Below are 27,611 nucleotides of genomic sequence, written 5' to 3'. Positions count from 1 at the left end.
AGAGTTGTTTGCTTATTTATTTTTAGGGGAAGGGGTCTACCATCATACTGCTTGTTCAAAGGTTTTCCAATTTCTGCCCCGTCCTTGGGTTCCTAAGCAACAATGGTCTCTTCTCTTGATGGCTTCACCCCCACATAGGGGTTTCAGCTTTCTCTGGCTCGCTAGGTCACTTATCATCCCTCCTCACAGCACGGCTTCTAGATTGTTGATCTATCTAGTTTACCGGTACTTCCTCTCCCGTTCTTGCACTGTGAGTTTTCATCCTTCAATACTTTGCGTAAATACAGTTTGGATTCGAAGCGGAAGTCAGTGCCATGCTCAGTCTGACACATTTAACTGGAAATTTCCCTCTTAAAAAAAAACCCCAAACTCTGACAATCGGCTTTTCTCTTCACATTTCCCAAGATTGCTCTTATCGGTCACCAATAAGTTGTCTTGCCACATCTAATCATAATTCTCAGACGTCCTTTTACAATCCCTCCAAAATCTCTACACAGCCCGCCGTGTCTTCACGTGGCTTCCGAGTCCACCCTCCTCTGGTTTATGTCCCGTTTCTCGGGCCAGGCCTTCTCTTCTGAACTGGGAACGGTTGGTGCCCCAGGGCTCATCCTGAAAATCTTTTCTTTCGAATACTTACCGGCTAGTTAATCTTGTCCAGTTTTATGTTTTCAAGCATCACCTGCAAATAGGTAACTCGTGAAGTCCTCGCTCTAGGCTTGTCCTCTCTGCCGAGCGCCGCCACACTCCAGCGGACCCACCTGCGGGCCCACCGGGCATCGCTGTGTTAACGTCGCCCCAGTCTAAGGTAAAATTCTCCTCAACGCTTTCTCTACTTCTATCAGTGACACCATCATACGCCCAGTCGTTCGGGCCCCAAACTGCTGGAATTGGTGGCCCAGGTGGAGAGGAGCATTGTTTTCTCTCAAGACGGTCTCTAGGGAGCTCACCTGTGAAGTCTCAGGGGGATTTCTACACCTTTGTTCCCTTCCAAGATACTAAAAAAGAGATTGTTACTTTGCTCCTAAAAAGTCCAGCACCGTAAAATCTCAAAACCCAAACTTGCTCCAGTTGAAACCTCGTTCCTCCCTCAGCTTTGCCGGACCAGGGCTCTGAGAGCCCCCATTCCCGCCCCATTCTCGGAGACAACTTCCCACCTGTCTTCTAGACGGTGGACTCGGGAGGACGGACGGACTCAGGCCCTTCTGAGGCACCTGCCGCCTGGGCCCTGTGGGGAGGCCGTGGGCGGGCGGAGGGGGCCGCGGGGGCCGCGGGCGGGGCGCGGCTGGAGGCTGAGGGGCCCCTTCGCCGGCGGGTCGGGCGCGCTTCCGTGGGCGGAGGGAGCGGCTGGTGACCGTCCTGAGCCCGGCCCCGCGGCCCCCAGGTCCCCAGGTCCCCAGGTCCCCGCGGCGGGCCGGGGGCGGCACAGGGCGGCCCCTCCCTCGGGGGCGTCGAGGGCACGGCCGGGCACCCCCAGACTCCAGGCCCCCGCGGGCCGCCCAGGCTGCCCCCACCGCCCTCCGCGGCCCCGGGTCCTCTCAGCCGTGGGCCCCTGCCGGGCCCCGCCGCCTCCAGGCAGCCCTCGCACCTCCCGCCCGGCCTCTCGGGCGCGGCTCCCCGCCGACCCCCTCCCGCCTCCGCCCGGCCCGAGGCGCCACGGCAGGCCCCGTCCCACCAGCAAGGCCCCGCCCCGCCCGCACAGGCCCCGCCCCGCCCGCACAGGCCCCGCCCCGCCCGCACAGGCCCCGCCCCGCCGCCCTGGGGCGGCCGGCTCTCCACCAATGAGGCGGCCGAGCGCGCCCGGGGCCCGCCCCCGCGGCGTCCTGATTGGCTACGGAGGCATCGGCCCACCGCGCCCCGCAGAGTCCGCCGAGGCGCACCCGCTGGACCGGCCGGGCTGGGCTGCAGGGGCGCGGCGGGGAGCGGCGCGGTCGCCGTCATGACGGAGGGCACGTGAGTCCGCGCGGCCCGGGACCCGGGGGGCTGCGGGGGGCTGCGGGGGCTGCGGGCGCTGCGGGCGCTGCGGGGCGCGAGCTCCCCTGTGGAGGACGGCGCCGCGGCGGCTGGAGGGGCTGACCGAGCGCCCGGGTCCCAGGTGCCTGCGTCGCCGGGGCGGCCCCTGGAAGACCGAGCCCGCCACCGACCTCAGCCGCTGGCGCCTGCGCTGCGAGCGGGGCCGGCAGACGTGGACGTACCTGGGGGCGGAGGAGGGCCCCGGCCGCGGGCAGACGGCGCTGGAGGCGCACTCCCTGGGCCTGGACACCGTGAGTGCGGCGCGGGGCCGGCGGGGGGATGTGGGGGGCCGGGAGGGTCAGGGCCGGCCGGAGTCAGGGGAGGGTCAGGGTCAGGGGAGGGTCAGGGCTGGGGACAGGGGAGGGTCAGGGGAGGGTCAGGGCTGGGATCAGGGGAGGGTCAGGGCCGGGGTCAGGGGAGGGTCAGGGTCAGCGGAGGGTCAGGGCCGGGGTCAGGGTCAGGGGAGGGTCAGGGTCAGCGGAGGGTCAGGGTCAGGGTCAGGGCCGGGGTCAGGGGAGGGTCAGGGGAGGGTCAGGGCCGGGGACAGGGGAGGGTCAGGGGAGGGTCAGGGCTGGGGACAGGGGAGGGTCAGGGGAGGGTCAGGGCTGAGGACAGGGGAGGGTCAGGGCTGGGGACAGGGGAGGGTCAGGGCTGGGGTCAGGGGAGGGTCAGGGCTGGGGTCAGGGTGGGAGGGTCAAGGCTAGCTAGCGTCAGGGGAAGGTCAGGGCTGGGGTCAGGGGAGGGTCAAGGTGGGAAGGTCAGGACCGGGGTCAGGGGAGGGTCAGGGCCAGGACAGCACAGGTGTCCAGCGAGGCCCTCTGGAAAGTGAACTCTCCAGCCCAGTGGACTTCCGGGGAGGAGCTGACCTTGACCTCAAGATCAAGAGTTGTCTGCTCTGCCAACTGACTGAGCCAGCCAGCTTCCCGATGGGGGAGTCAGGGGGCCCTTGCGTTACTGATTGAAGATGGCCCTGGAGAGGTTGTGAAGAAATTGGGAAGTAGGAGACTGGAAACCGGGAGAACTTGTTGACATTTGGTTGAAACAGTGGAAACCTTAAAGTAATTTGCATTCGTTGTTTTGGGGGGGGCGGTGAGTGATGAGGGCTCCCGTCTCTCTTCCCTCGCAGGGGAGTTACTTCAAGGACTTGCCCAAAGCCGACACAGCCCGTGCCGCGGCTCTCAACGGGATCACGTTTTACGTGGGGCTGCAGGCTGAGGATGGGCACTGGGCCGGTGACTATGGCGGCCCACTCTTCCTCCTGCCAGGTAGGTGGGTGAGGCCATCCTGGGGCTTCCTCGGGGCCCTGGCCCGCTCCAGGCCCGCGTCAGTGCTGTGCGGTGAATGAGAAGGTGGATGAAGACCCAGACTTACTCGGGAGCATTGCCCTGTGCCTGTGCCGTCCTGGCGTCGGCGCTGGGGTGGGACTGAGGGCATGGCTAGCCCAGGGTTCTCAAAAGGGAAGCAAGGGGTACTGGGGGGGCAGGGGAGGAGTGGCTCTTGAGTCCAGTACAGAGTGGCAGGGGCACTCTGGGTGGAGGACCAGGCCTGTATAAAGGTGCCAGACGTGGACAGGTGATGGATGGGGTCTTTTTATTTTTTAAGATTTTATTTTTCTGGTTTATTATTTTTGTTTTTTTATTTATTTTGAAGATCCTACCTGTTTATTCACAAGAGACACAGAGAGAGACACAGAGACACAGGCAGAGGGACAAGCAGGCTCCCTATGAGGAGCCCGATGTGGGACTTGATCCCAAGACCCCGGGGTCACAGCCTGAGCCAAAGGCAGATGCCCAACCGCTAAGCCACCCAGGTGCCCCTAGATTTTATTTTTAGGTAATCTCTACGACACAGCGTGGGGCTCAAACCCACAACCTCAAGATCAAGAGTTGCATGCTCTGGCAACTGACGGAGGCAGCCAGGTGCCCCGATGGGTGGGGTCTTTAAGTCCTCGGGCAGCTCGGGTGTGTGAGCTGACCTTGAGGAGGTGGCTGGGGGAGCTGGGGCTGGAACCGGAGGATGGCCTCGGAGGGTGGCCTTTGACTCCTAGTACTGTCGCGTGTTGAAACCGTTGCTTTCTGAGAATGTTTCACGAAATAAACACTCAGCCGTGTAACGTGAGGAATCCCCTTGTGTGATGTGTGTGGAAGGACTCGTCTCGTGGGACGAGCGTGGGGAGTGCGCGTGCTCGTGTCCCCTGGGCTGTACATCATCGTACCTTCCTGTCCAGGGGCCCACGGGCCTGTCCTTAGGGGAGAGTCACCTGGAGCCGGAGATCTTCTCAGGGAGGCGGTGACACAGCTTGCCCCGGGCGGGGGGCCGGGCTGCCTCATGGGGTGTGGGGGTGAGGAGACTCGGGCTAGGCCGCCCGCCCACACGCAGCACCAGGAGGCGGGGGGCTCTTGTCACTGGGACAGCTGCCCTGTTCGGTGTTTGCTGCCCTGGGCCCTGCCTGCTGGGCCTCCCTCCTGTGTTGCGGCTGCTTCCCCGTCGAGGACTCCCCTCGTCCTCAGGCTGGCGCTGGTCTGTTCTGAGGTACCGTGCAGTTTTTCCGGGGCCGGCTGAGCTTTGAAGGGTCTTTCTTTTCTTGCTTTAGTTTGGATCTGTATAGACTATTCCCCTTTGAGTGTGGTTCGTGTGGCATCGGCTGTCCACATGCGTCATTGACCGGGTCTCTGTGGGAAGCCGGTGACATGGCGTTGGCCATGTGTGTTTCTGTGTCTTGATGGTACCGTAACTAGAATGGAAAGAGGGAGCCTGATTTGGGATGATTTTTATGGGAACCTTTGCTGCATCTCCAAACCCAGCTGCCGCCTTCCAGGGCGTGGCTTCGTATGAGGGTGTCTAACGGGGTTTCTGATGCCTCTGAGCCAGCGTCAGGCGTGTGTTCCACGGTGCTTTGGGCTGGGACCACCCCAAGACACCCCAGCCCCACCTCCATTGCAGGGCACCACAGGCGTGGGGGGGCGCAGGTGGGGTTTGGCGGCGGCCTGGGAGCACAATACTCAGGAGCGCTGGGCTGGGAAGGTTTTTCTGTGGATCATGTTTACTGACCATTGATCTTCATTTGCAAGGTGACATATGCTAGAAAAAACCCTATAAAACAGAAAAATGTGAGCAATGAATATTTTTATCCAGGGGTGACCCATTGATGTTCCTTTTCCAGCAGGCGTGGAGAGTGTCACGGGGCCCAAGAGTGGCTGGGAGGGGGTGTCGCGTGTTGGCGCTGCTCCGCGGGGCCTCACTCCTGGAGTCCCTGGCGAGGCCGGCAGCAATAGCCTCCTCGGGCTCCTCTCCACGAGAGGGAGAGCTCAGGGCAGCTCCCTGCGGGGTGCGGGAAGGGGGCCTGGGCTTACCGGTGCTCGCGGCCTGCTCCCACTGAGGACCGCTTCTCTGTCACAGGTCTGCTCATCACGTGCTACGTGGCACAGATCCCTCTGCCGGCTGGATATAGAGAAGAGATAGTGCGGTACCTGCGGTCCGTGCAGCTCCCTGATGGCGGCTGGGGCCTGTGAGTGCTTTTGTTACTGCACACGTGTGCGTGCGTGTGCACATGCGTTCTTATGTAGGGGATACACCTGTCAAGGGTGGGGTGGCGGTAGCTCCCCAGGAGCTGGGGTGGGGCAAGGGGAGCGTGTGAAAAGGGAGGTTGGCCGGGGGCTGTGCACCGGTGGACCTGGCTTCCGGGGTCCTCAGAGTAGGAGGCTGCTCCCTTTCTGGGCCCTGGTCTTACAGCTGGTGTCACAAATGGGCCTTCAGGCTGGTTGGGAGGCGCTGGGGACTCGCACCGCACAGAAAGCCAGCTGGCTGTGACCACTCCAGGGTGGCAGCAGGTGGAGCCGGGGGGCCAGCACCCCTCCCCAGTTCTCCGTGCACCCCCCTGACACGGAGCTCACTCTGGGAGCTGGGCCTTGCCTAGTGTGGTCGACCGCCTGCCCACCTGCTTGTGGGCCCTGGAGCTCCGAGTTGTATGCTCAGGGCTGGGGTTCCTCCTGGTGAGTGGAGTCTGCCCCCCGGGATTCTCCATCAGAACTCTTGGGGGACCGCCCAGCCCCCGTCTGCCCCCGGGCGGGGCTTTGACCTCAAACTTGGGGCCTCCTCTCCCGCAGGTTCCTGTGGTGGTGGCGGGTGTTGAGACCTGGCTAGTGCCTTTGCACAGGCACAGGGGCCCGGCCGCCCCTACTCGTTGCCTCTGGAGCCTGTGCCGTGTGTGCTGACGAAGGAGCCTTAGTTGGGTCACTGGCCTGCGACTGGTCACGTTGGGCCGGGCGTGGGAAGGGAGCGCAGGAGGCAGGCAGTGCTAGTGCCGGCCGGTTACGGGAGGTGCGGGGCTTCTAACTGGACGATGGCGGCTCTGGGTGTCGTCGGGCGGTCGTGTGATGTCTGTGGAGGCATTTTTGACTTTCTCAGGAGGCTGTGCTAAAAGCCCTGCTCGGCGTCTTGCAAGTGATGAAACACGGCCATCTCTTGTCCCCCTCCTGCTCCCCAAGGCACGTGGAAGACAAGTCCACGGTGTTTGGGACCGCACTCAACTACGTGTCTCTAAGAATTCTGGGTGTTGGGCCTGACGATCCTGACTTGGTGCGAGCCCGGAACATTCTCCACGAGAAAGGTACTCCCTGCACCGCGCGTGCTGGGTGCTCCTCCTGCGGGGAGGCTGCGAATGTGGCTCTCGGGCCCGACCCGCTGACGCTGGGGACGCTGAGGTTCCACACAGCAGCCGGGCAGCTGAGCAGACCTGAGGGGCTCGGGGCCTGCTTCCCGCCTGCGCTGGAGGAGCCTCAGCCCCGGCTTCAGTGCACGGGGACGGTCCCGAGCAGCTGGTGTTCCAGGGAAGGCTGCTGACGTAGGACCGTTCTTCTCCGTAGGCGGCGCCGTGGTCATCCCTTCCTGGGGGAAGTTCTGGTTGGCCGTCCTGAACGTTTACAGCTGGGAAGGCCTCAACACTCTGTTCCCGGAGATGTGGTGCGTGTGCCCTTCCGCCCTTGCCGTGGCCGGGCTGCCTGCGCTTTACCGGGTGGGGGGCGGGCCCGGGGTCGCCTGTCGCCGGGGGCGGGCGGCCCGTCCGGTGGAGTGAGGTGGGGCCCCGTGGGCCGAGTCCAGCAGACACGTGGAAGGGGTCCCCGTGGGCAGGAGCGGGGAGGCCCTGTGAGGTGGCGCCCCGGCAGGCCGGGCGAGCCCTGCGTTGTTGCAGACGGCCGGGCTGTGTCCTGCCGCGACGTCTTGACCTCGTGCAAGGGGAAAGCAGAAGCAGGAGGCCGTGCCGCTCGGCAGCCTCGGCACCGGGGCATGGGGTGTGCTCTGCTTTCTGTTCCCTTCTCTTCCTGCCAGTGACGGGGAGGGTTAGTCCCAGGCGGCGCGCTTCCCCCCAGCACTTCGCAGTGTGTCCTTAAGGGAGAGGAATTCCCTGGTCGACAGGCCCGCTGTGCACTCAGCAACGTCACACTGATTTCTAGTTGTGTGAAGCGTCGACCACTGTGTAACATCTTGGGCGTCTCCCCAGGACACATTCTTATGCGTATAAGTCCTCCAGGTCACCTTCAAGAGGTGAGACCCTGGTAGAGCCTGGGTGGACCCCTGCGGCCTCCCCGAGCCCTGTCAGCGACGTCCCGGCCCCTGAGCTGTCAGGGAGGTCGGGCGGGCTTCGGGCTTCGTGTGCAGCCTGGGTGAAGGGCTCTGATGGAAGACTTGGCCCGACCTCTGCAGCCTTGGCAGTGGTGACCCGGTGACCGGGACACGGGGCCATGACAGAGGTGGTGGGAGGTGGTGACTGGGGCAGAGGGTGGGGAGGGGAGGGCAGGGCAGGGGAGGCTGTGACTGGGGTAGAGGGTAGGGAGGGAAGGGGAGGCAGTGAGGGGACAGGAGGTGGGAGGTGAGGAGGTGAAGGGACACAGTGACTGGGGCAGAGGGTGGAGAGGGGAGGGGAGGTGGTGAGGTGAGGTGGGGAGGAGAGGCGGTAGGAGGGCACCATCCCCCAAGGCTGGCCCCTGGAGGAGGGGAGGTGATCCTCCCTGGCCGCCTGCCGGCTGCTCTGTGGACCTGCCGGGGCAGAGGGTGGAGAGGGGAGGGGAGGTGGTGAGGTGAGGTGGGGAGGAGAGGCGGTAGGAGGGCACCATCCCCCAAGGCTGGCCCCTGGAGGAGGGGAGGTGATCCTCCCTGGCCGCCTGCCGGCTGCTCTGTGGACCTGCCGGTGTGTAGGGAGTGGGCGGACGAGGCGGAGCAGGTGCTGGAGGGCGTGTGGGGCGCTGGCTGCCATCCGTGGGGGGCCCAGCGGGCAGTGCTGGGTGCTTTGGAGGGTTGGGGACAGGGTGAGGGCCCAAGGCCGGCGGCGGTGCACCCCGGGGGCCGGGGGCCGGCGCTGGGAGGGAGGCAGGGCGGCTCAGGTGCTGCCAGGTGCTGGGCCGGCTGGTGTCTGTGCAAGTGCCCGTCCTTGGGCAGAGGGGCCGGGGCCGCGGGGTTTTAGATGAACTTTTGATTTTGGAATAGCCATCAGTTTCCAGAAAAGTTGCAAAGTGCGGAATGTTCCCGTAGAGCCCCCGCCCTGGTTCTCCGTGAACGCTGTGGAAGCTCCGTCCGGCCGATGAGGCCACAGACGGTCCTGAGCGTCGGGGTCAGGTTTCTGGCGTCAGGTTGTGTCCGGCCAAGCGGGAGGACTGGTGGTCAGCCTGTCAGCCCATGGGAGCCGGGCTGTGACGTGCCGGTGGCCGGGTCCACGCGTGGAAGGGCCGGGGCCGCGCTGCAGGCGGCAGGGCCACCACGTGGTGCGTGCTGTCTCCTCAGGCTGCTTCCCACCTGGGCACCCGCGCACCCCTCCACGCTCTGGTGCCACTGCCGACAGGTCTACCTGCCCATGAGCTACTGCTACGCCACCCGGCTGACCGCCAAGGAGGACCCGCTGGTCCAGAGCCTCCGCCAGGTGAGCCGTCCCGGGCGGGCACCCTGGGGTCACCCTCGCGCCTGCTGGCCCGGGACCCTGCAGGGCCGCGCTCCCAGGAGCCACGGTGGAGCATCCACCTTCCCGTCCCCGAGGACCGGCCCGGGGGCTGGGGGGTGCTCGGGGCCCCTGGGAGAGGCCTGGCCCCCGGGTCCCGGGGCGAGGCTGGGGTGCAGGGTGCTCGCTAGGGCATGCCCGGCGAGGAAGCGGGCAAGCAGGATGCTGAGGTGCTGCCCCCCAGGAGCTCTACGTGGAGGACTACGCCGGCATCGACTGGCCGGCGCACAGGAGCAGCGTGGCCCCCGACGAGCTGTACACGCCGCACAGCTGGCTGCTCCGCGTGGTGTATGGTGGGTGCCTGCGCGGGGTGGCGGGCGGCCCGGGCCGAGTGACCAAGTCTCCTCCCCTTTCTCACCCCCCGTTGTTTGGGCCCCGTGGTGACCGGGGTGGGGGGGCAGCCATTGTGCTTCACGTCCAGTGCGAGTGCTGTCCTTGCCCCCGGAGCAAGCCTGAGGCTGGGGTCCCGGAGCGGGGTGGGGGCTGCGGGCCTGGGGGCACGCTCTGTTCCCTGCGTCCAGGGGCCCGGCCTAGGCCCGTCTCCCTGCGGGAACCCTGGCGGCTTGAGGGTCCGCACCCCTGCTCCCGCGTGTCCTGCACGTGTCTTCTGTGCTGGGCCCGTCCCGGTCACTGCCCGGCTGTGCCCCGGCCGGGTTTCCACACGGGATGTCGGAGAGGGCCGTGGGGAGGGCGGGGTCGGGAGGGCCCCGGGGCTGTGCTGGGCTAACGACCTCGCCCCCGCAGCGTTGCTCAACCTGTACGAGCGCCACCACAGCGCCAGCCTGCGCCAGCGGGCCGTCCAGAGGCTGTACGAGCACATCGCGGCGGACGACCGCTTCTCCAAGTGCATCAGCATCGGCCCGGTCAGTGTGCGGTGCCAGCTGGCCCCGTGCGGCCCCGTGCGGGGTGAGGGCTGGGGCGGCGGGCGCTCTGGAGGTGAGGCCTCCAGGTCCCCCCCCGCCGCCTGCGCCCTGCCCTCCTCCGCTGCACCTGCTCCTGGGGCCGCCTCAAGAGCTTCCTGGTCAGTCGGGAGGGGTGCTTTCCCCCTCGACGTCTCCCCACGACCTGCCGTCTGCCCTTGCCCGTGGGCGTACAGCGCTGGGGTGCTTGGCTTCCAGCCCTGCTTCCTGCCAAGCTCAGTGACTCTCCTGGCCTGGCTTTGCATGGTGAGGCCGTGGGGCCTGGCGGAGGCCCAGCGTGGACCCCAGGCAGTGGAGGCTGGGGGTGCCTCCTGGCCGTGGGGTGACCCTGGCGGGCCTGGTGGCGGCCTTTCTGGGCCAGCCCCGTTGGAGCGCTGTCCCGTGCTGCTCGCCGGGGTTCCGTGGGGCCTGTGGCACCCGGGGGACCGTGATCTGTGGCTGCCTCAGTGGAGCGGGGAGTCGTTCCCCGTGTAGCAGCGTGGTCCTGGGGGGACTGTCGACTTGGCACTGAGCAGACCCCGGGTCTGTGACCCGGGTGAGACGTGCAGGGCTGACTGGCCTGACGCGACGCCAGGATGTGGGTTTGGGTCTGTAGAACATTCCATGCCAGGCAAGCAGCCCCTGCCCCACAGGTACCGTCTCTGTCTCTCCTGGGGGCTGCGTTGCTCTGTCGTCTGAGGCGGACACACCCCACCCCACATGCCCACGTGCGGCCCAGATGGAGGCTGTGCTGGGGGCCCCGTGTGGGCCATTGTCCCCGTGTCGGGAGCCGAGCGGGTCTGGGCAGCGCCTGACGGGGCTGTGGCTCCGTGTCCCCCCGCAGATCTCGAAGACCATCAACATGCTCGTGCGCTGGTACGTGGACGGGCCCGCCTCCTCTGTCTTCCAGGAGCACGTCTCCAGGATTCCCGATTACCTGTGGTGAGTGCGGTGGGAAGGGCCTGGCCGGTCGGGGGCACAGCGCGTGGGGGCCTCGCAGGCCAGCGTGGCTGGTCAGTCACCGCCCGCAGTGGGGCCGCGCAGGGCATGCAGGGTGTGCGGGGGCCGGGGGCCTGCCGCCGTCCGTGGGCTGAGCCGCCTGACCTGGGCCCTTCTCCTCCTCACAGGCTGGGCCTCGACGGCATGAAAATGCAGGTAAAGACGAGGCTGCAGCCACTTGCTCCCTTTTCAGCCTTTCCTGCTCTGGGCCCCTTAGGGTGACCACCCCTCACAGTGAGGTCCGGGGGCGGGCGCGCAGCAGCCCCCAGCATCCCCAGGCCGGCGTGGGAGGGGACAGCCAGTGGCAGGGGTGCACAGGCCCAGGGGAGAGGGTCTGCAGCCCACCCCTGCTACCCCCATGGCAGGGCCCCTCCACCCCTACTAGAAGCCCTCCCCTACTAGGAGCCCCACACCCTCACTAGGAGCCCCTCTCACCCCCCTAAAACCCCCCCAGGAGGCCCTCTCACCCCCACTAGGAGCCCCCCCAGGAGCCCCCTACCCTCCCAGGAGTCCCCCTGAGGGGCAGCCAGGTCCCCTGAGACCACTGTGTGGGACGCTGTGCTTGGTGCCCAGGCCGAGCTCCTGCAGAGCTGCCCCGGCCTCTAAGGGTTTGGGGCATGTGTGCTCCGTCCGTGGGGGGTGTGTTCCCACGTGGTCCCGCTGACGTGCACTGCTGCCCCGGGTTGTGCCGTCATGGCCTCTGACCTGCCTCCACTGCTCCCACGGCCACGTCCTGTGCGTGACCCTGGGGCTGACCTGGCGCGGACCTGGCTGCGGGGCCCTGAGAGCAGCGAGCCTGGAGCCGTGGGGCCACCCTGTGGGGGCTCTCTCTGTCCCCCCTTGGCTCCGTGTGGACACGCAGAGGGAGCCTCCAGCAGGGTTCTCGGATCAGATGCGCCCCTGACCCTTAGGACGCTACATGGCGTCCAGTGCACAGCCCACCTGGCCGGCCTGGCCTTGCTGCCTGCTCGCGACGGCTGTGTGCCAACGGGAGGAGGGCGATGGGCCCCATGTGGCCGCGTGGGTCCGGAGTCCTTCCGCGCCCTGCTAACCGGCGCTTAGGGAATGGCTGCTGGTGTCCTGCCCCGTAGGGTTGATGACCGTCCCTGGTTAGGCCGTGGCACGTGTGTTGGCATCGGGCTGGTTCTGTGCTGGTTCTCCTTCGGGGCACACCCACCGTCTGGGCCTGTCTGCTGGTTTCCTGCCCTGGTGGGGAGACCCTGAGCCTTGACCCTGCGCTGGTCTCTCTTGTCCGGGAGGTTCTCCTGGGCTGCTGGCCCATCCCTGTTGCCTGAGTGTCTGTGCCCGCCCAGCGTCCTCGTGGGAGCGCAGTGTGGACCAGTGCACGAGGCTCCCGGGGTGGGATCCAAGGGGGGCCTCCCAGCTCCGCCAGGCTGGTCCTCGCTGTGCCTCGGCAAGAGCCTGTCACGGGCAGGGGTGGAGCAGGCCCTGGACGTGCCCCCGAGGATCGGGTCGTGGCTGCTGGCGGCAGGCGCGGGGCTGCCTCACCCTCACCCACCTGCACGCACAGCCCCCGCCCGGCCCTCGTGGGCGCCGGGTGCACAGAGCGCGGAGCCCAGGGCTGGGGGCTGGCTGGGCCCCCAGACACCGCCGCCTGCCCCCGCCCCACCTGGCGGGTCCCAGGTGATAGTGGACAGGTGGGGAGCTGCCCCGCTGCTCTAACGGCTCGTCCTTGTGTGCAGGGCACCAACGGCTCGCAGGTGTGGGACACCTCCTTTGCGGTGCAGGCCCTCCTCGAGGTACGTGTGCCCGCCGTCCCCCGCCGACCTCCTGGGTGTGCGCCGCTGGCTGAGCCTGCGTCCTCCTTGCTCACCTGGGCCCCGAGGCCTGTGGCGAGGGCCCCACCAAGGCAGGGTGATGGTGGGCGGGCTGGGAGGCTCCAAGAGCAGGGACGCTGCGCAGGAAGCTTCCAGCAGGGGCGGGGCTCTCGGCCTTCCTCCGCGCTCACTGCCCATAGGGGACCTCTGAGCACACGCTGCAGAGACCAGAGCGTGTGCTGGTGGCCTCGGGGGTCTGGGCCACGTGGGCCTCTGCCTCGGTGGCCGGGCTCCTGTGCCCCGGCCGGGCCGGGTTTCGGGTGGACCCTCCTGCCCCCTTCGTTTCTCCATCACGTCTTCCTGACACGTCAGCAGAAACCGAAAAGCCTGACGCTCGGGTGGGTTTGCTCCTGTTTCTTGGTGGTGGCGACACGTCCCCAGGGCGGTCTGGGAGCCCGTTCACCCGCGGGCTCGTGCCCCAGGCCGCTCAGCCCGCGCTGTCTTCCAGGCAGGGGCACACCACAGGCCCGACTTCTTGTCTTCCCTGCAGAAGGCACATGAGTTTCTCCGCATCTCGCAGGTGAGGCCATAGTGGCCTGTGCCTGGGGGTGGTGGGGCCTCCCCACCTGTGCTGGGTGCCCCCGCCTGCCTTCCCCGGGGAGCGCCCGGGCGTGCCTCCAGGGCAGCGGGTGGGGGTGCTGGGCCGCGGCGTGGGGAGGCATCGCAGGCTGCCTTGGCTCTGATGGCCGGGGGCCGTGCGTGTGCTCTGCACCTGGGGCTGACGGGGCCTCCCCTGCTCTCCGCCTGTGCCCCTGGATGCTGCCCAGGTCCCCGACAACTACCCTGACCACCAGAAGTACTACCGCCAGATGAGCAAGGTGCGCGGCCAGCCGGCTCCCCCGAGTCCTGTGCCCTGCTTGGCTGTGCTTGCCGTTTAAGAGGGCTCCTCGCGCCTCCCTGGGCCTTCCTGCTCCGACACGCCCACGGCGGGCGCCGCCAGTGCACCCGGGCCTCCCTGACGGGGGAGACGCATACGTGAGGCGACTGAGGCGCGTGGGCCGCCTCCTGCTGCTGCGTCGGAGCTGAGCTCGCATGTCTGTGCCGCAGAGCTGCTGCTAGACGGCAGCACGTGCACACGCAGCCACCACGCTGGGTCGGGACGCCGATGGTGTGCGGGCGGTGCTGCGGGTCCAGGGCAGCCCCCCACGGCGTGCGCCTCCTCCTGTGGGTCGGGGGCCGTCCACACTGGGTGGTGCGTGGGGCTGAGGTGGCCCGGCCTCTGCTCTCACTGGGAGGCCCGACGGCCAGGGTTGACGCGGGCCCCGCGCCCTGCAGGGCGGCTTCCCCTTCAGCACGCTGGAGTGTGGCTGGATCGTTGCCGACTGCACAGCCGAGGCCTTGAAGTCCATCCTCCTGCTGCAGGAGAAGTGTTCCTTCGTCACCAAGCACGTCGCCCGAGAGCAGCTCTGTGACGCTGTTGCTGTGGTGAGGGGCCGGGGCCGGGGCCGGGGCTGGGCTGGGGGCACCCTGGGTCCCCCCAGTGCTGCCTGTGAGCTGCGCTTCCCGTGGCTCCTTCTGTGTGAAGGCCTGGGTCGTGCCGCAAGCCCGGGGGGGCCCGTCCCCTGATGGTGCCTGTGCTGGGGGCTTGCAGGCCTGGCTACTCGCCAGCGAGGGCTGAAGGCAGGATACGCCTGCCGTTCGTGTTTGTGCGAAGTCCCTTCACACCCGGTGTGTGCGTGGTTCAGCACGGAGGCCGTGTGGTGTCCACGCGTGGCTGACGAGTGGATAAGCAGGTGCAGGTCAGGGGCCCCGGCGGCCACTCCTGGAGCACCACTGCCTGGGGCACCGGGGGCCTCGGTTTAATGTGAGAGCGGCTCCCGTGCCCCGCCCTGCCCCGCTGGTCTTAGCCGGGGCTGTTTCTGGAAAGCTCCGCCGCGGCTGGTGGGGTCCCCGTCACGCTCAGCACGAGGGTGAACTCTCAGGATGTCCTGTCTCTGCTTTTAGTTGCTGAACATGAGAAATTCTGACGGAGGGTTTTCCACCTATGAGACTAAGCGTGGGGGGCACCTGCTGGAGCTGCTGAACCCCTCGGAGGTCTTCGGTGAGTGGTTGCGGCCCGGAGACCAGCCCAGGGGCTCGCCCGCCGGAGCCCTGAGGTCCTCCTCAGGCGGGAGCCGTGCCCGCGGAGGCGCCAGTGGGTGGTGGCAGCTGCGCGTCCCGAGCTCTGAACGTGGCCACTGCTGTGCTTGGGGCTGGAAAGCTGTGGTTCGGTTTCTCAGACGTGGGGTGGAGCCGGGGGGGGAGGTCACTGGCTCTCCTGCCGCGTGCCCTGCCCTCTGCGAGACCGTCCTGTGCCCTGAGCGCACCTCGCAGAGCCCAGGCACCTTGCAGGGGGTGTCGGTGGGGACCTGCTGGCCTGTGTCACGCTGCTGTGCCTGCGGATCTAGTCTGCGAGGGCAGCTTCTTGCCCCGCGTGGCCCGCATGGCCCGCACCCCTGCTTCCAGGTCTCTGCCTCGCTGTTGTCACTGCTGAACGTGGTCCGCTGGGTGGGGTGTAGGCTGCCCCGGGCCTCGCTCCTTCACCATCGCGCTGGCCCGGGGGTCTCCAGGTCACCGAGTAGGTGCCCGCCACCCTCCCACCTGGTGGCCGCGTCTGCGGGGCTGGGCCGGTGCCCGGGAGCTCTTCCCTGGTTTCCTTGAAGGACGACCAGGCTCCCGCTGCCCCATGTGGGCTCCCCATGTTGCCGTGCGCTCATTCTTCACGGTTTGGCCCGAGCTGCCAAATTGGGTGACGAGACGAAACTCACACGCGCGTTGGTCCTTCCCTCCCAGGGGACATCATGATCGACTACACGTACGTGGAGTGCACGTCGGCCGTGATGCAGGCCCTGAAGCTCTTCCACCAGTGTTTCCCGGACCACAGGGCCGGCGAGATCAGGTGAGGGTGGCCTGGGGCTGCGGGCGTGGCGTTGCCGGGTGGGTGGCCCTCGGCGGGGCGGGGTCTGCTGTAAGACCCGTCCGCAGTCCGGGGGTGGAGGGGCTCCAGAGCTCCTGAATCCAGCTGCCCGCGAGCAGAACCGCTCCGGGGTGCCGACCGCGGCGCTGCTGGAAGCTGCACGTGACTCGTTCCCTGAAACCCGCCCCCGGGAGCCTCCCGTGTAGCGTAGCAGGGACGTACGCACGCGACCAACACACCTTGCTGGGGTTCGTATGTGGCCTCCTTGGCGTGAGGGAGGCTGGAGGAGAGGAAACGGCAAAGAAAAGCGTGAGGGAGAGAAAGTAAGCTCAAGAGGGAAGAGAAGGTACCGAGAACAGCCTGGTGACCTGCGGGGCTCCAGCAGTCGTCCCAGGCCGAGCCCCAGGCAGACTCGAGTCCTGGGGCTCAGCGTAGCCCGGCCCTGACCCACAGGGAGGATTGCTCACGTCTTAATAATGGTGCAAAGCTCCGCAGCCCAGCTGCGCGTGTCCACGTCCACGGCCCCTCGGTAAGCCCGTCCTGTGCACAGAGGTGCACGTGTCTTCCCTGCGGTGCCCGACGAATCACGAGGGGACAAAGCTGTGCGACCTCAGCGGGCACGCATGTGGGCAGACGCCCCCTCCTGGCTCTGGGGCTGCGCCGTTCCCACTCTCGGGGCCCCCACGGGAGGCCTCAACCCGGTGCTCGGGGCCCGGCCCCGTGCTCAGGCAGCAGCCGGCCCCCCCTGCCCTCTGCGTGCGTGCCCGTGGTGCGGGTGGCCCGCAGTGGCTCCATCGGTTGTGGGTCCTCGGGGGCCTCCCAGCGGGTTCCTGGAACCATCCTGCCCTCGACATGCCGCTCGTCTCTCGGGGCCCGGGGTCCCCGCTTCCTGAGGACACGAGCTTAGGAGTGGCCTGGCTGCAGGCTGGGGACGCGCGGGCTCCTGGGCATCCCCGTCCCCCACGTCCGTTGACACCTCGCGGCACCTGTGACGTGGCTGCAGCTGCTCCTACGCTTTCCTCCTGAGCACCCTTCGGGCTCAACTGGAAAAGCACTTTCTCAAGGGCCTTTACAACCGCAGGGAAACCGGGTGCGCTTTCCCTCGCAGCGTCCCGGTGGGGCCCCGCCCGACGGCCCGGAGCTGCAGAGCCAATTTTCTCTTTAGATTCTTGGGCCGAGTTTGTGAGAACTTGGGCCATTTCTGCCTCAAGTGTTTGGAGGCTGCACTTGGGCTCGGAGTTTCCTCCGAGGGAAGGTGTTGAATTTCTCGCTACAGGTTCCGTGGGACCCGTGGGACCACACGGGTTTCCTCTGCTGCGTCTTGTGGGTTTGGGGGCTTGTCCCAGTGCCGCAGAGCTGTGCCCCCCGGTCCTCGCCTCGGTCCTCCCGCTGTCCACGCTTCCTGGGCCGCCCCTGCACCAGCCGCTCCCCGCTCTGCCCAGGCTCTGTCCCGCCTTTGACTCTGTCGCGGCAAAGCCTCGGCTTCCGGTTTCACCAATGTCTGCTCGTCACTGTTCTCTTTCTACTTTATTTCTTTTTCTAACTTAGACACTTGAACGATCGTCCGGCTTCCTTGTTAGATGTGCGCGTACGTCTGTGGTGAGTCTCGGTGAGCGTGGAGCTAGGCTGACCTTCTGTTGCTGCCCTGAGCTCGTTGGCCGGGGTCATTTAGGAGTACGTGGCTTTACGTCCAAGGAATTGGACCACTTTCTAGTTGTGTTTTGCGGGTTCCCTTCTGCCCTGGCGGGCGGTGCGGCCCCTGGTGGGCACCGAGCTTTGTTGCACTTCTGTCCCTGGGCCTGGGGCCACCGGTGGTCCCTTCCGCTGGGCACGGCTTGTCCCCAGTGACGTTCTCCTGTGATTGACCTTTTCCCTTAATAGGTTGTTTTAGGAAGTTTAATAAAAGTCCAGTGTGCTTCTTGGTGGAGACGTGGAGGGTGCGGGAGCTCCAGGCCGCGGGGAGGACAGTTGGTGGCGCCCGACCCTGCGACCCTGCGACCCTGCGGCCGTGCTGGCGAGGTCTGGGAGCTGTCTGGTCGCGTGCTCCTCCCGCAGGAGTCGTGTGGGCACACGTGTTTCATTGTTCTAGTGGCCTCTTGGTCGTCTCTCAATTTTCGTTGTCATTTTGTAGCTTTTCTTCATTTTAACCTTCATGACTATTGTCTTCTTGGATCTTTATCCAGGACCATTACCCTTCCCTGGAGCCACATGGTTTTGGGGACCGCCTGTGTGGGGAGACCCCCTGCCCTTGCCCCTTCCCGGTGTGGGGGCCCTGGACTCGATCCCGGGACTCCAGGATCACGCCCTGGGCTGAAAGCACGCGCTAAACCACTGAGCCACCCAGGGATCCCCCTGTGTTAGATTTAAACCTAAGTAATGTTTTTTCTTTTTGGTGCTGACATAGTCGATACTGTGATTTTAACTTCAGAAATTAATTGTTCGTTGCTGGTAAGAAAAGAAAGGTCTTTACTGTGTAAGAACCGTCTTGTATCCTGCAACCTTGTGACGATGGGTAGCCCAGGAGTGTTCTGGTGGCTTCTTTGGGATTTTCTACGTAGGTGATCACGTCATCTGTGAACAAACACAGATTTATTTCTTCCTCCCCATTCTGTGTACTGATTATTTCCTTTTCTCGTCCTGTTGCATCAGTTAGGACGTCCAGTACAGTGTCGAGGAGGGGTGGTGACAGGGGCGTCCTCGTTCCAACTCCGTAGGAAAGCCTCTCGTTTCTCACCATTACATGTGATGTTTGCCTTTTTTTTTTTTTAAAGATTTATTTATTTATTCAGAGAGAGAGAGGCAGAGCCACAGGCAGAGGGAGAAGCAGGCTCCATGCAGGGAGCCCGACGTGGGACTCGATCCCGGGACCCCAAGATCACACCCCAGGCTGCAGGCGGCGCCAAACCACTGCGCCACCGGGGCTGTCCTGTTTGCTGTAGTTTTGCAGCTGCTCTTTACCAAGCAGAAGAGTTTACCTTCTATTCCTAGTTTCCTGAAAGTTTTTAATGATGAACAGGTGTTAGGTTTTGTCAGCTACTTCAGCAGCTGTTGATGTGATCGTGTGATTTCTGTTTGTTGGCTTTGCCTGTCGATTCCGTAAATTGCATTCACTGAATTTTGAATGTGGAACCAGCTCTGCATACTTGGGGTAAATCTCACCTGTGGCATACGATTCTCTTTATGTTGCTGCATTTGCTGTGCGGACACTGTGTGGGGGGTTTCTGTGTCTGTGCCACGGAGAGAGGGGTCTGTAGATTCCCTTACTTGCGATGTCTTTGCTTTTGGTCTTCAGGTGATGCTGCCCTCGAGGACCAGGCGGGCTGTGTCTGGGCCCTGGGGGAGCCTGGGGGAGCCTGGGGGACCTTGTAGAATTCCTTCCTTGAGGGCAGAAATCACCGGTGAATCCATCTGGGCAACTCTTTATATTCTAATTAGTTGTGGGTTCTTGTGGGTCTTCCTAGACCGTCAGGTCCTTGCAGCTGGTGTTCCTGCTCGTCTCCCTGCCCTGGCTGAGCCTGCGAAGCAGAGGTGGTGGCCGTGGTGGCATCTTTGTCCTATTGCTTGATGTTGAAGGGGAATGCTTCTAATATTTCTCCATTTAGAGTGATTCGTGATTTAGGTTTTTGGTCGTTACCCTTTTCAGGTTAACAAAGTTCGGTTTTCTTCCTAATTTGCTCAGTTATTTCTTTAACCCCCTGTTGTGAATGGGTGTTTGATTTTAGGAGATAAGGACTTTCCTATCTCGGTAGAGATGATAAGCATAATCTCCCTTAGCTGTAAATGTAGATGATTATTGTAGATCTCTCTAATGGTAAAACACCCTTGTTTCTGGGACGGGGCCAACTTGGTATTGGCATATCTCCACTGTGTTTGCTTCCCCGAAATTTAGATTTGGATGTCACATCCGCGTTCATTCACGGACAGCCTGGAAATTATGCTTCCCTGCATCGCACTTGTACGGTCTTTTGGGTTCCTAGAATAAGCGAGGGCGTGTTTCTTCCTCCGTCCCCTGGAGGACTTTGAGTCACGTTAGAATGATCATTCTTGGTTGAGTTAGTAGAAGTTACTGTTGAAAACCTCTAGTCCTGATTTATTTCTGGACAGAGTTCGAATCTGTGACTCTGTCTTTAGTACTTGCAGGACCAGCCAGGCTCCCTCTGCTTGAGCCGGTTTTGAGAAGCTACTGTCCCAATAATTTGTGCATTTTGAGTTTCCACCTGTGTCGTGTCAAGTTTTCTTACTTTCTCTTAACCTCTTTGTTTCTACTACCCCTGCATCGCGTCACTCTTTCATTGCTAGGGTCACATCTTTGTCCCTCCACCCTTTGTATCGGTTCTTTCATGCTGAGTGACAACACGACTAAAGCTTGGTGGCTTCAAACAACACACGTCTGTTGCCTCACAGTTTCTGTGGGTCAGGAACCCAGGCGCCGCCCAGCGGGTCGTCTGCACAGCTCCCACCAGCCCGCGGCCAGGACATCGGCCAGGACTGGGGTCTCACCCGAGCATCGGCTACGGGAGGGTCCACTCCACGTTCACATAGTCGTTGGCAGGTTTCCATTCCGGGGTCCCGTTTCCTCGCTGAGCACTGGCTGGAGGCCAGCCTCAGTTTCTCGCCACCGGGGCCCCTCTGCGGAGTCTCGTGAAGCCAGCGGGGGACAGGGAATCTGCTAGCGAGTCTCAGAAGTGATGCTCCGTCGACTTGGCTGCAATCTGTTGTTTGGAAGCCAGTCCCTGGAGGAGGGATGCTGGGGGGGTGGGTGCCGTGGGGGGTGGGGGGATGCCATGGGGCGGGGGTACCTGCAGGCGAGGCTCCGGGACCTCCCTGGAGGCTTTGTACCTTCGCTCCAGCCTCTTCAGAGACCCAAACCAGTTAGACTAACGATGGACCTCTGTCCTCTACATCTGTCATTTGCTCTCTAATTTTTTATTTCTTTTTAAGTATCATTTTGCATATTTGCCGCAACTTGTGTTCCTGACGTTATCGCAGTGAAACGGGCTCTGCGTGCAGCTGCTCCTGGCGTTGGTTCCTTGCTGACTAGCACGGCTTCCACTGTGGCTTGGCTTCTCCCTCCCACGTCCTCTTATCCCTCACCTCTCTCACCTATGTGTTTTCTCTCTCGGTGTTCGTTTACTTTTACTGTTTTTTAAGGGAGTCCACGCTGGTTCTTGGAGGCCATGGGACGGGTGGCATTGGGGTAGGTGGGCTGCTGTCGTCCCGCAGCGTTTGTTAGCATCATCCTGTGTTCCAGGGAGACGCTCCAGCAGGGCCTGGCCTTCTGTCGGCGGAAGCAGCGGGCTGACGGCTCCTGGGAAGGGTACGTGAGCTCTTGGGCGTGCAGAGGTGGGGGAGCTCTGTCCTCAGGCCACACCACCGTCCGGGAGTAGCTGCTGGGACAGCGTTCTGCGGGGCCTTGTCACTTCTGGGCGCCCGGCCTCCTCCTGCTTGCTCAGCGTGTGGCCGAGGACGCTGGGGGGTGTGCAGGCCAGGCTTCCGGCCTGACTGCTCCTCCCCTGGCGGGGCCCTCGTGCGCCGGGCCTGTTGGGCTCAGCCTTAGAGTCAGGCGCACTGAAGGCCACGGGGGGTGGTTTTCTTGAAAGTAACCCCGGCTTTCCCAACCCCACAATGGAACGGGTTCCCACCAGTCCGGCGGAATCTGGTTTTCCGCAGCCTCCGATCGAGACGGAGAGGCTGAGGTTCTGCTTTGTCTTCCTCCAGCTCCTGGGGGGTTTGCTTCACGTACGGCACCTGGTTCGGGCTGGAAGCTTTCGCCTGCATGGGGCAGACTTACCACAGCGGGTGAGTGGGCCTGTACTGCCCGGGGTGGGGCTCCTGCCAGCAGGACGCTCTGCTGGGTGTCTCCTTGGATGTTGGGCCTCAGGGGTGTTTCATAGTTTTCTAAGCAGTGAGCTCATGGCTCCAGTAAAGACACGGGGCTGAGGCCGTGCCTCGCTGCTCGAAGCCCCAGCCAGGAGCCTATTGGGCGGCGCACTCTGGGCCTGCCTGGCCCCGACCCCCAGTGGGACCCCTCTGGGCTGGGTCCGAGCTGTCCCAGCCGCCTCCCTCAGCTCCGCCCGGTGCAGGGTGTGTCAGGGGTGGGGTGGTCATGCCGGGGCGTCCCCAGCCACAGAGCTTCTTACTCCCTGTGGGAGGCAGGTGTCTCCGAGGCCTTCATGATGTGGTGGTGGGCCTGGGGTGCAGGCTGCCCCCCGTACTCCTGCCCCGCCCCCGGGAGGCCTCCCTGGACCGACCACAACCCTCATCACTCTCCGCAGGGCTGTGTGTGCAGAGGTCTCTCAGGCCTGCGCCTTCCTGCTCTCCCGGCAGATGGCCGATGGGGGCTGGGGGGAGGACTTCGAGTCCTGCGAGCAGCGGCGTTACGTGCAGAGCACCGCGTCCCAGATCCACAACACGTGCTGGGCCCTGATGGGGCTGATGGCCGTCAGGTGGGTGCCCTGGACCCCCTGGGTGGTGGGGTCAAGAGGAGGCTGTTGGGTGGCTTGCGGGCAGCTGAGCTGTGAGCGAGGGTGGGAGGAGGGGAGGGAGCTGGGCGAGGGCGCAGGCTGTCAAGACGCGGGGTTCCTGCAGGGAGGCTCGGCTGTGAGGAGGCCCAGGGGAGGCCCGGGAGGGCCGAGGTGGCCCCTGTGTCCACGCGGGTGTGTGGACCCATGGACGTGCCCGGTGCCCGGGCTGTGCTGTCCGTCAGCTTTGGGGCCGTCTGGGGAATCCTCCTAAAACCTCACCAAGTTAGGTGGGTCGCTGTGAGCAGGAGCGGCCGAGTCAGGGGGGCCTGGGCCACGGGTGCTGGGTGGGGTCCCCAACCCGTCGTCCTTCCGGGGCGTCATCCTGGCCGCGGGCAGTGAGCGTGGGCGTATGTGACATCTGTGGGCTTTGGGGGGGTTCCTGGAGGCCAGGGCGGGACTGGAGCACCTGCCCACGTGTGCGGGGCTGCCTGCCCGCCTGCCCTCGGGCCGCGCTGTGCGTGTCTGGAATCTGGGATTCTGGGTGGACGTGCGGGGCAGCCGCGGAGTGCCGGCTGTTCTAGCCGTGCTGGGGCCACTGCGTGTCCCTGTGCATTCGTGCATCACACATCTGTGCCTGGTGGCGTGAGGACGAGGGTGCAGCTGGGCTGCCGTCCTACCGAGCAGTGGCTGAGCGGTCAGTGCCTCCTCCTCCCCCCGCCCCCCCCAGGCATCCCTGCGTGGAGGCCCTGGAGAGAGGAGTCCGGTGTCTGCTTCGAAAACAGCTCCCCAACGGCGACTGGCCCCAGGTATGCCGAGGCGGCCGAGGAGCGCGGGGCCCAACCCTGACCTCGACGCACATGGGCTTGGCCACACCTGTGCTCGCGAGCAGAGTCCTAGCTCTGGGGGCCGGAGAGTTGTAAACCCCAGGGAGAGCCCGTGTGCAGACGACCGCTTGGCTCGGAGCCTGGGGTGGGGGGGCCCGACACCCTCAGGCTGTGCTTTGGCAGCTGCGGCAGCCGCCTCCACCTGTCCTGCGGGTCCAGGTCACAGTCACAGGATGCTGACCCCCTGCCCCGGACGAGTCTGGGGAGGGGACACGGCTGTGAGGAGCCGGTGACTCGGGTCCAGGGCAGGGGTCCAGGGCCAGCGTGGTAGGAGGAGGACGGCCTGCAGAGGCTCGTGGGCCGACTCCCCAGGGGCTGCCCAGCTGTCCGGCCGGGGTTTCCATTCCGGGAGCCCCTTGGCCTCGTGCTGGAGCCTCTGTGCTTACTCCCTGTGCTCTTCCAGGACAACACGGCCGGCGTCTTCAACAAGTCCTGTGCCATCAACTATACGAGCTACAGGAACGTCTTCCCCATCTGGACCCTCGGCCGCTTCTCCCGCCTGTACCCCGAGAGCGCCCTTGCCGGTCACCCTTGAGGGCACCTGGCAGGTGGTGGTGGGGACGGGTGTCCGGGGGGGGCCACCAAGCAGCAGGTTCCAGCTGGGGCCCTCGGGTGAGCTGCAGGAGCCCCACCTAGGGGCCCAGTGCCCTCACCACCTGCTCCGGCAGGGCAAGGGCAGGGCCAGGGCAGACCTGGGGCAGGGCAGGGGGGGCGGCTTTAGACCCTTGTTTTCAGGGTTTAGTTCTTAGAAGTGTTGCTTAGATGAGGAAAGGAGCAGGATGAGCCACGAGCCCGGGGGCACAGCCCGTGGTGCTTCTGCTCGGAGCCCTGCTGGCGCCCTGGCCGCTGTGCCGTGGGGCCCGGGTGTCCTGTGGATGCCTGTTGAGCGTCTGCCCCACTCCCCAGGTTTACATGAGGGTTCGCTTTGGCTGGAGGAACCGTTGGGATCCCCTGGAAACCCGTCGGGTTGCTCTTGCACTTCTTTCCTTGCCCACGTTCTCCCGTCGGGGCGGGCTGGCCATTTCCCGCGGCAGCCGCTGCCCGGGAAGCTGAGCCATGGTCGGGTCGCTGCACAGACCTAACAAGGGAAGATCTGATGCCACCTCTGCTGCCGATGCCGCCGCCCTGCGGCAGCTCCCTTGATAAGCAGACCCGTGGTTCCGTCAGGCCAAAGCGTGGTACGCTCGTGTCTCTCCTGTGGGGACGGTCCAGGGTCTGGGTCCTCAGAGACCGCTGCGCGAGCTCCACGTGGGTCTCGGGAGCCGCGTGATGGCTCCAAGAGGAGCAGGTGTGTCTCCTCTGCTTGATTAAAAATCGGTTCTAAACAAAACAGACTCAAATACAGACCAAACTGCTGGTTGCTGGGGGTGGGGGGTGACTGAACAGGTGACGGGGCTTCGAGCATGGACTTCAGTTATAAAATGCGTAGCTCGGTGATGGAAAGTACTGTGGGGAGTGCAGCCCATGATCGTGCGCCGCGTGGAAGGTGACAGGTGCGGGGGCGCGAGCAGCGTACGTGGTGGGCGAGTCGGTGCCTTGTACACCTGGCCCGGGCCAACCCTGGGTCAGCCGTGCTTCGATAAAGTCCAGTTCTCCGTCTTGGGAGAGAACATTAAAGACGCCTGAATTCAAATTATTCTTGGTTGTCGGGCCCAGATTTTGTTTTATGCTGGGAGGCTGTTGCTGGAGCCGTATCAGGACTTCGGTATCGGCCACGACGCCAACTCCACACCTTCCCTCTGAGGAATTCCCTGACTAAAAATCCTTAATTCGCAGTGGGAATTCCTCTCTGGGAAAGTACTTTTTCTTCCTGGACACCGTCACTATTGCTACATCCACGTTTAATTAGGCAATAAAATGTTTCAAGAACTGATGCCGTCTCCTTTGCCTTCTTCGTTCTTTCCTCATCTCTGCAGCTAGGCTGACCACAGGTTAGTTGCTCAGCTTGACTTATTTTCATTTCCATCCGCAATATCACTTTTTACTCATGATTCACTTTGTTTGAAAAAGGAATGACGGGTAGAAGGAGGAGGCAGGGGGCGTCGATGGGACCTGAGCCACAGGCCGGGGTTGGCTTGCTCTGCCGTCGTGGCCTCGGCTCGCTCCGTGTCCTAGGAGGCAGCTGGAGCTTGCACGTGTAGCCCTGTGGTCGCACCGGCTGCATGTCCCCGAAGGCCGTCAGCCCGCGGCGGGATCCACGGTAGCTGCCCACACAGGTGGCCGTGGAGGGGGCTGCGGATGCCGCTCTGCAGGGCACCAGGGCCACGGGCCCCTCTGTGCTGTGTGGCCTTCAGGCCTGGCACTAGAGGACCCCCCACCCCCTTTCCTCAGGAGGATGAGGGTGATAAGGACAACTTCACGTTCTTCTCAGTGAAAACAGTTTCTACATGACGACTACTGATAAGTGACTTGCAGCCTTCCTCCAGGGACAGCGATGGCCCCAGGGGCGACTGGAGCCCGTCGTGAGACCAGGGGCCTCAGACACCTGCCCGCAGCCAGGCCTTTCGTGGGTGTGAGACGCGGTGGGCTTGACACCCGTGTCCTTGATGCCGCCTCCGGTTCTTGGGAAGGTAGAGGATTAGGGGCTGCACTTGGGCCACCCAGGAACGGGTGAGCACCACACAGCCTCCGGTGGCCAGGGTGCTTAACACTCTAAAGACGACACAGTGACCTGCTGGGTGATCTCGAGTGTCCAACATGCATATAATTGGGGCCCCACGAGATGGGGAAGGAGGGAAGCAGGGAAACTTCTGAGTGATCCTGGTGAAACTGTTCCGGATGTGAAGTCTATAAGCTCATTGATCGTGACGCTCAGCAGACACAGAATAATCACACGGACCAAACATACCAAACCCCAAACCTCCAAAGCACGTCCTAAATGGATGGAAACCATGAATGAATAACGTCTGAAAAGCAAACGAAAACAGACACATTCCATGCAGGTGAACAAAGGTAAGGACAACAGGCGTGACGCAAAGCAGAAGACCGTGGCACGGCATCTTAAAGGTTATTAAAAGGGAAAAACTCGTCCGCTTCCAATTCTATATTCACCAAAAAACAAAAAAGAAGGCAAAGTAGACCTTTTCCAGACAAACCGAAGCTGAAGGAACCCTCCAGCGGCTTGTCCCGCAATAAATGTTAAGTGGCTTAGGCTGAAGGAAAGCGAAGCCGGGTGGGAACTCGGGTCTCCACCGGGAAATGGGGCCCAGGAATGTTAAGCATAGAGGGTTTTCCCCTTTTGTTAAAAACAAACATACAAACAAACCCTCCTTAAAACAGAATGAACTTTTAAAAGCCGAAACAATAACGTGGACACTTCCAACAGCAGGTGCGCTGCAGGCGGCACAGCAGAGCGCCTCCTCCTGCGCCAAGTGCTGCATCGCCGAGCGGCGGAGTCTTTACAGGTAGACGGACGGGAGAAGTGAGAGGAACCCAGGGTCCGCCCGAGTAAACCACTAGGAAAAAAGAAAAAGGGAGGGGTAGGCCGAGAAAACTAATAAAGGAGGCAAAATAATCTAAAAGGAAAAAGAAGAAGAGATAGAAAAAAAAAAGAAGGGATAGAAAACAGGATGAACCCAACTCTTAGGATTGAATTGTGTCCCACAAGATTTAATGGAATTAAATCAGAATTCAGTAACTAAAAGAGATAGGAAATCCCACATATTTGGAAAGATTCATTTGGAAGAAAAAGGCCTAAATTTGAGGAGATTGTTAAGGTTAAATGAGCCCATAGGGTAGTGCTGGTCTGATAGGACTGGTGTCCTCAGAGGAATAGATGAGGACACAGGAGAGGACGGTGTCCATACGGCCCAGAGGGGCCTCAGGAGGAGCCAGCCCCACCCACTCCCAGATTGTGGACTTCTAGGGTTCCGAACTAAGAAAATAAATTTCTGTTCTTTAAGCCACTCAGCGTGAGCTGTTTTGTTACAAAGCCCTAGGAGACTAACGCACCAGCCACGTGAGTAGGTTCACTAACTGTGAAGGGCTGAGCAGCCCACTGACAAGGCAGAGACCGTCCCATGGCCTGAGAAAGCACGACCCGCTATGTTGTCCCCGAGAAGTTTTAAGTGTGAAAATAGGATAAAAGTGCCAATAAAAGAAAAACAGATAACATAACAAAAACAATCATAAGAAAGCAAAAGTAGGGGGATCCCTGGGTGGTCCAGTTGGTTGGTGCCTGCCCAGGGCATGATCCTGGAGACCCGGGATCAAGTCCCACGTCGGGCTCCCAGCATGGAGCCTGCTTCTCCCTCTGCCTGTGTCTCTGCCTCTCTCTCTGTGTCTCTCATGAATAAATAAATAAAATAAAAAAAAAAGAAAGCAAAAGTACTATATTAATATCAAAGTAAGTTTCAGGAAAAGGAACATTAATAGAAATAGAGACTGGGGGGCTCAGTGGGTGAAGCATCTGCCTTTGGCGTGATCCCAGGGTTCTGGGATCAAGTCTCTCATTGGGCTCCCTGCGGGGAGCCTGCTTCTCCCTCTGCCTCTGCTCCTTCCTCTGGCCATGTGCTCTCACTCTCTCTCCAATAAATAAAGCCTTAAAAAAAATAGACCTTGAATAACAATAATGTATATGCGCCTAATAGCAGAGCTTCAGAATATAGAAAACATAATGTAGCCGGAGAGGGAA

At 62.9% G+C, this 27,611-nt stretch overlaps 1 protein-coding gene across 1 annotated transcript; it reads left to right on the top strand.

Moving 5' to 3' along the window:
* The first annotated feature begins 1,804 nt into the window (after positions 1-1,804).
* Positions 1,805-24,851, top strand: LSS (lanosterol synthase). Its single transcript, XM_025462199.3, has 22 exons — positions 1,805-1,950; positions 2,093-2,261; positions 3,137-3,275; positions 5,410-5,518; positions 6,498-6,619; positions 6,876-6,972; positions 8,788-8,923; positions 9,183-9,291; positions 9,743-9,861; positions 10,742-10,839; positions 11,025-11,052; positions 12,600-12,656; positions 13,183-13,254; positions 13,502-13,552; positions 14,010-14,159; positions 14,679-14,775; positions 15,507-15,612; positions 20,882-20,947; positions 21,349-21,429; positions 21,906-22,076; positions 22,822-22,900; positions 23,382-24,851. The coding sequence occupies exons 1-22, from the start codon at positions 1,937-1,939 to the stop codon at positions 23,511-23,513; spliced, it is 2,202 nt and encodes a 733-aa protein (XP_025317984.1). The 5' UTR covers positions 1,805-1,936; the 3' UTR covers positions 23,514-24,851.
* Positions 24,852-27,611: the final 2,760 nt, after the last annotated feature.

Source organism: Canis lupus, chromosome 31 (assembly GCF_003254725.2).
Source record: "Canis lupus dingo isolate Sandy chromosome 31, ASM325472v2, whole genome shotgun sequence".
NCBI lineage: Eukaryota > Metazoa > Chordata > Mammalia > Carnivora > Canidae > Canis > Canis lupus.
This window is presented reverse-complemented; position numbering and strand designations above follow the sequence as displayed.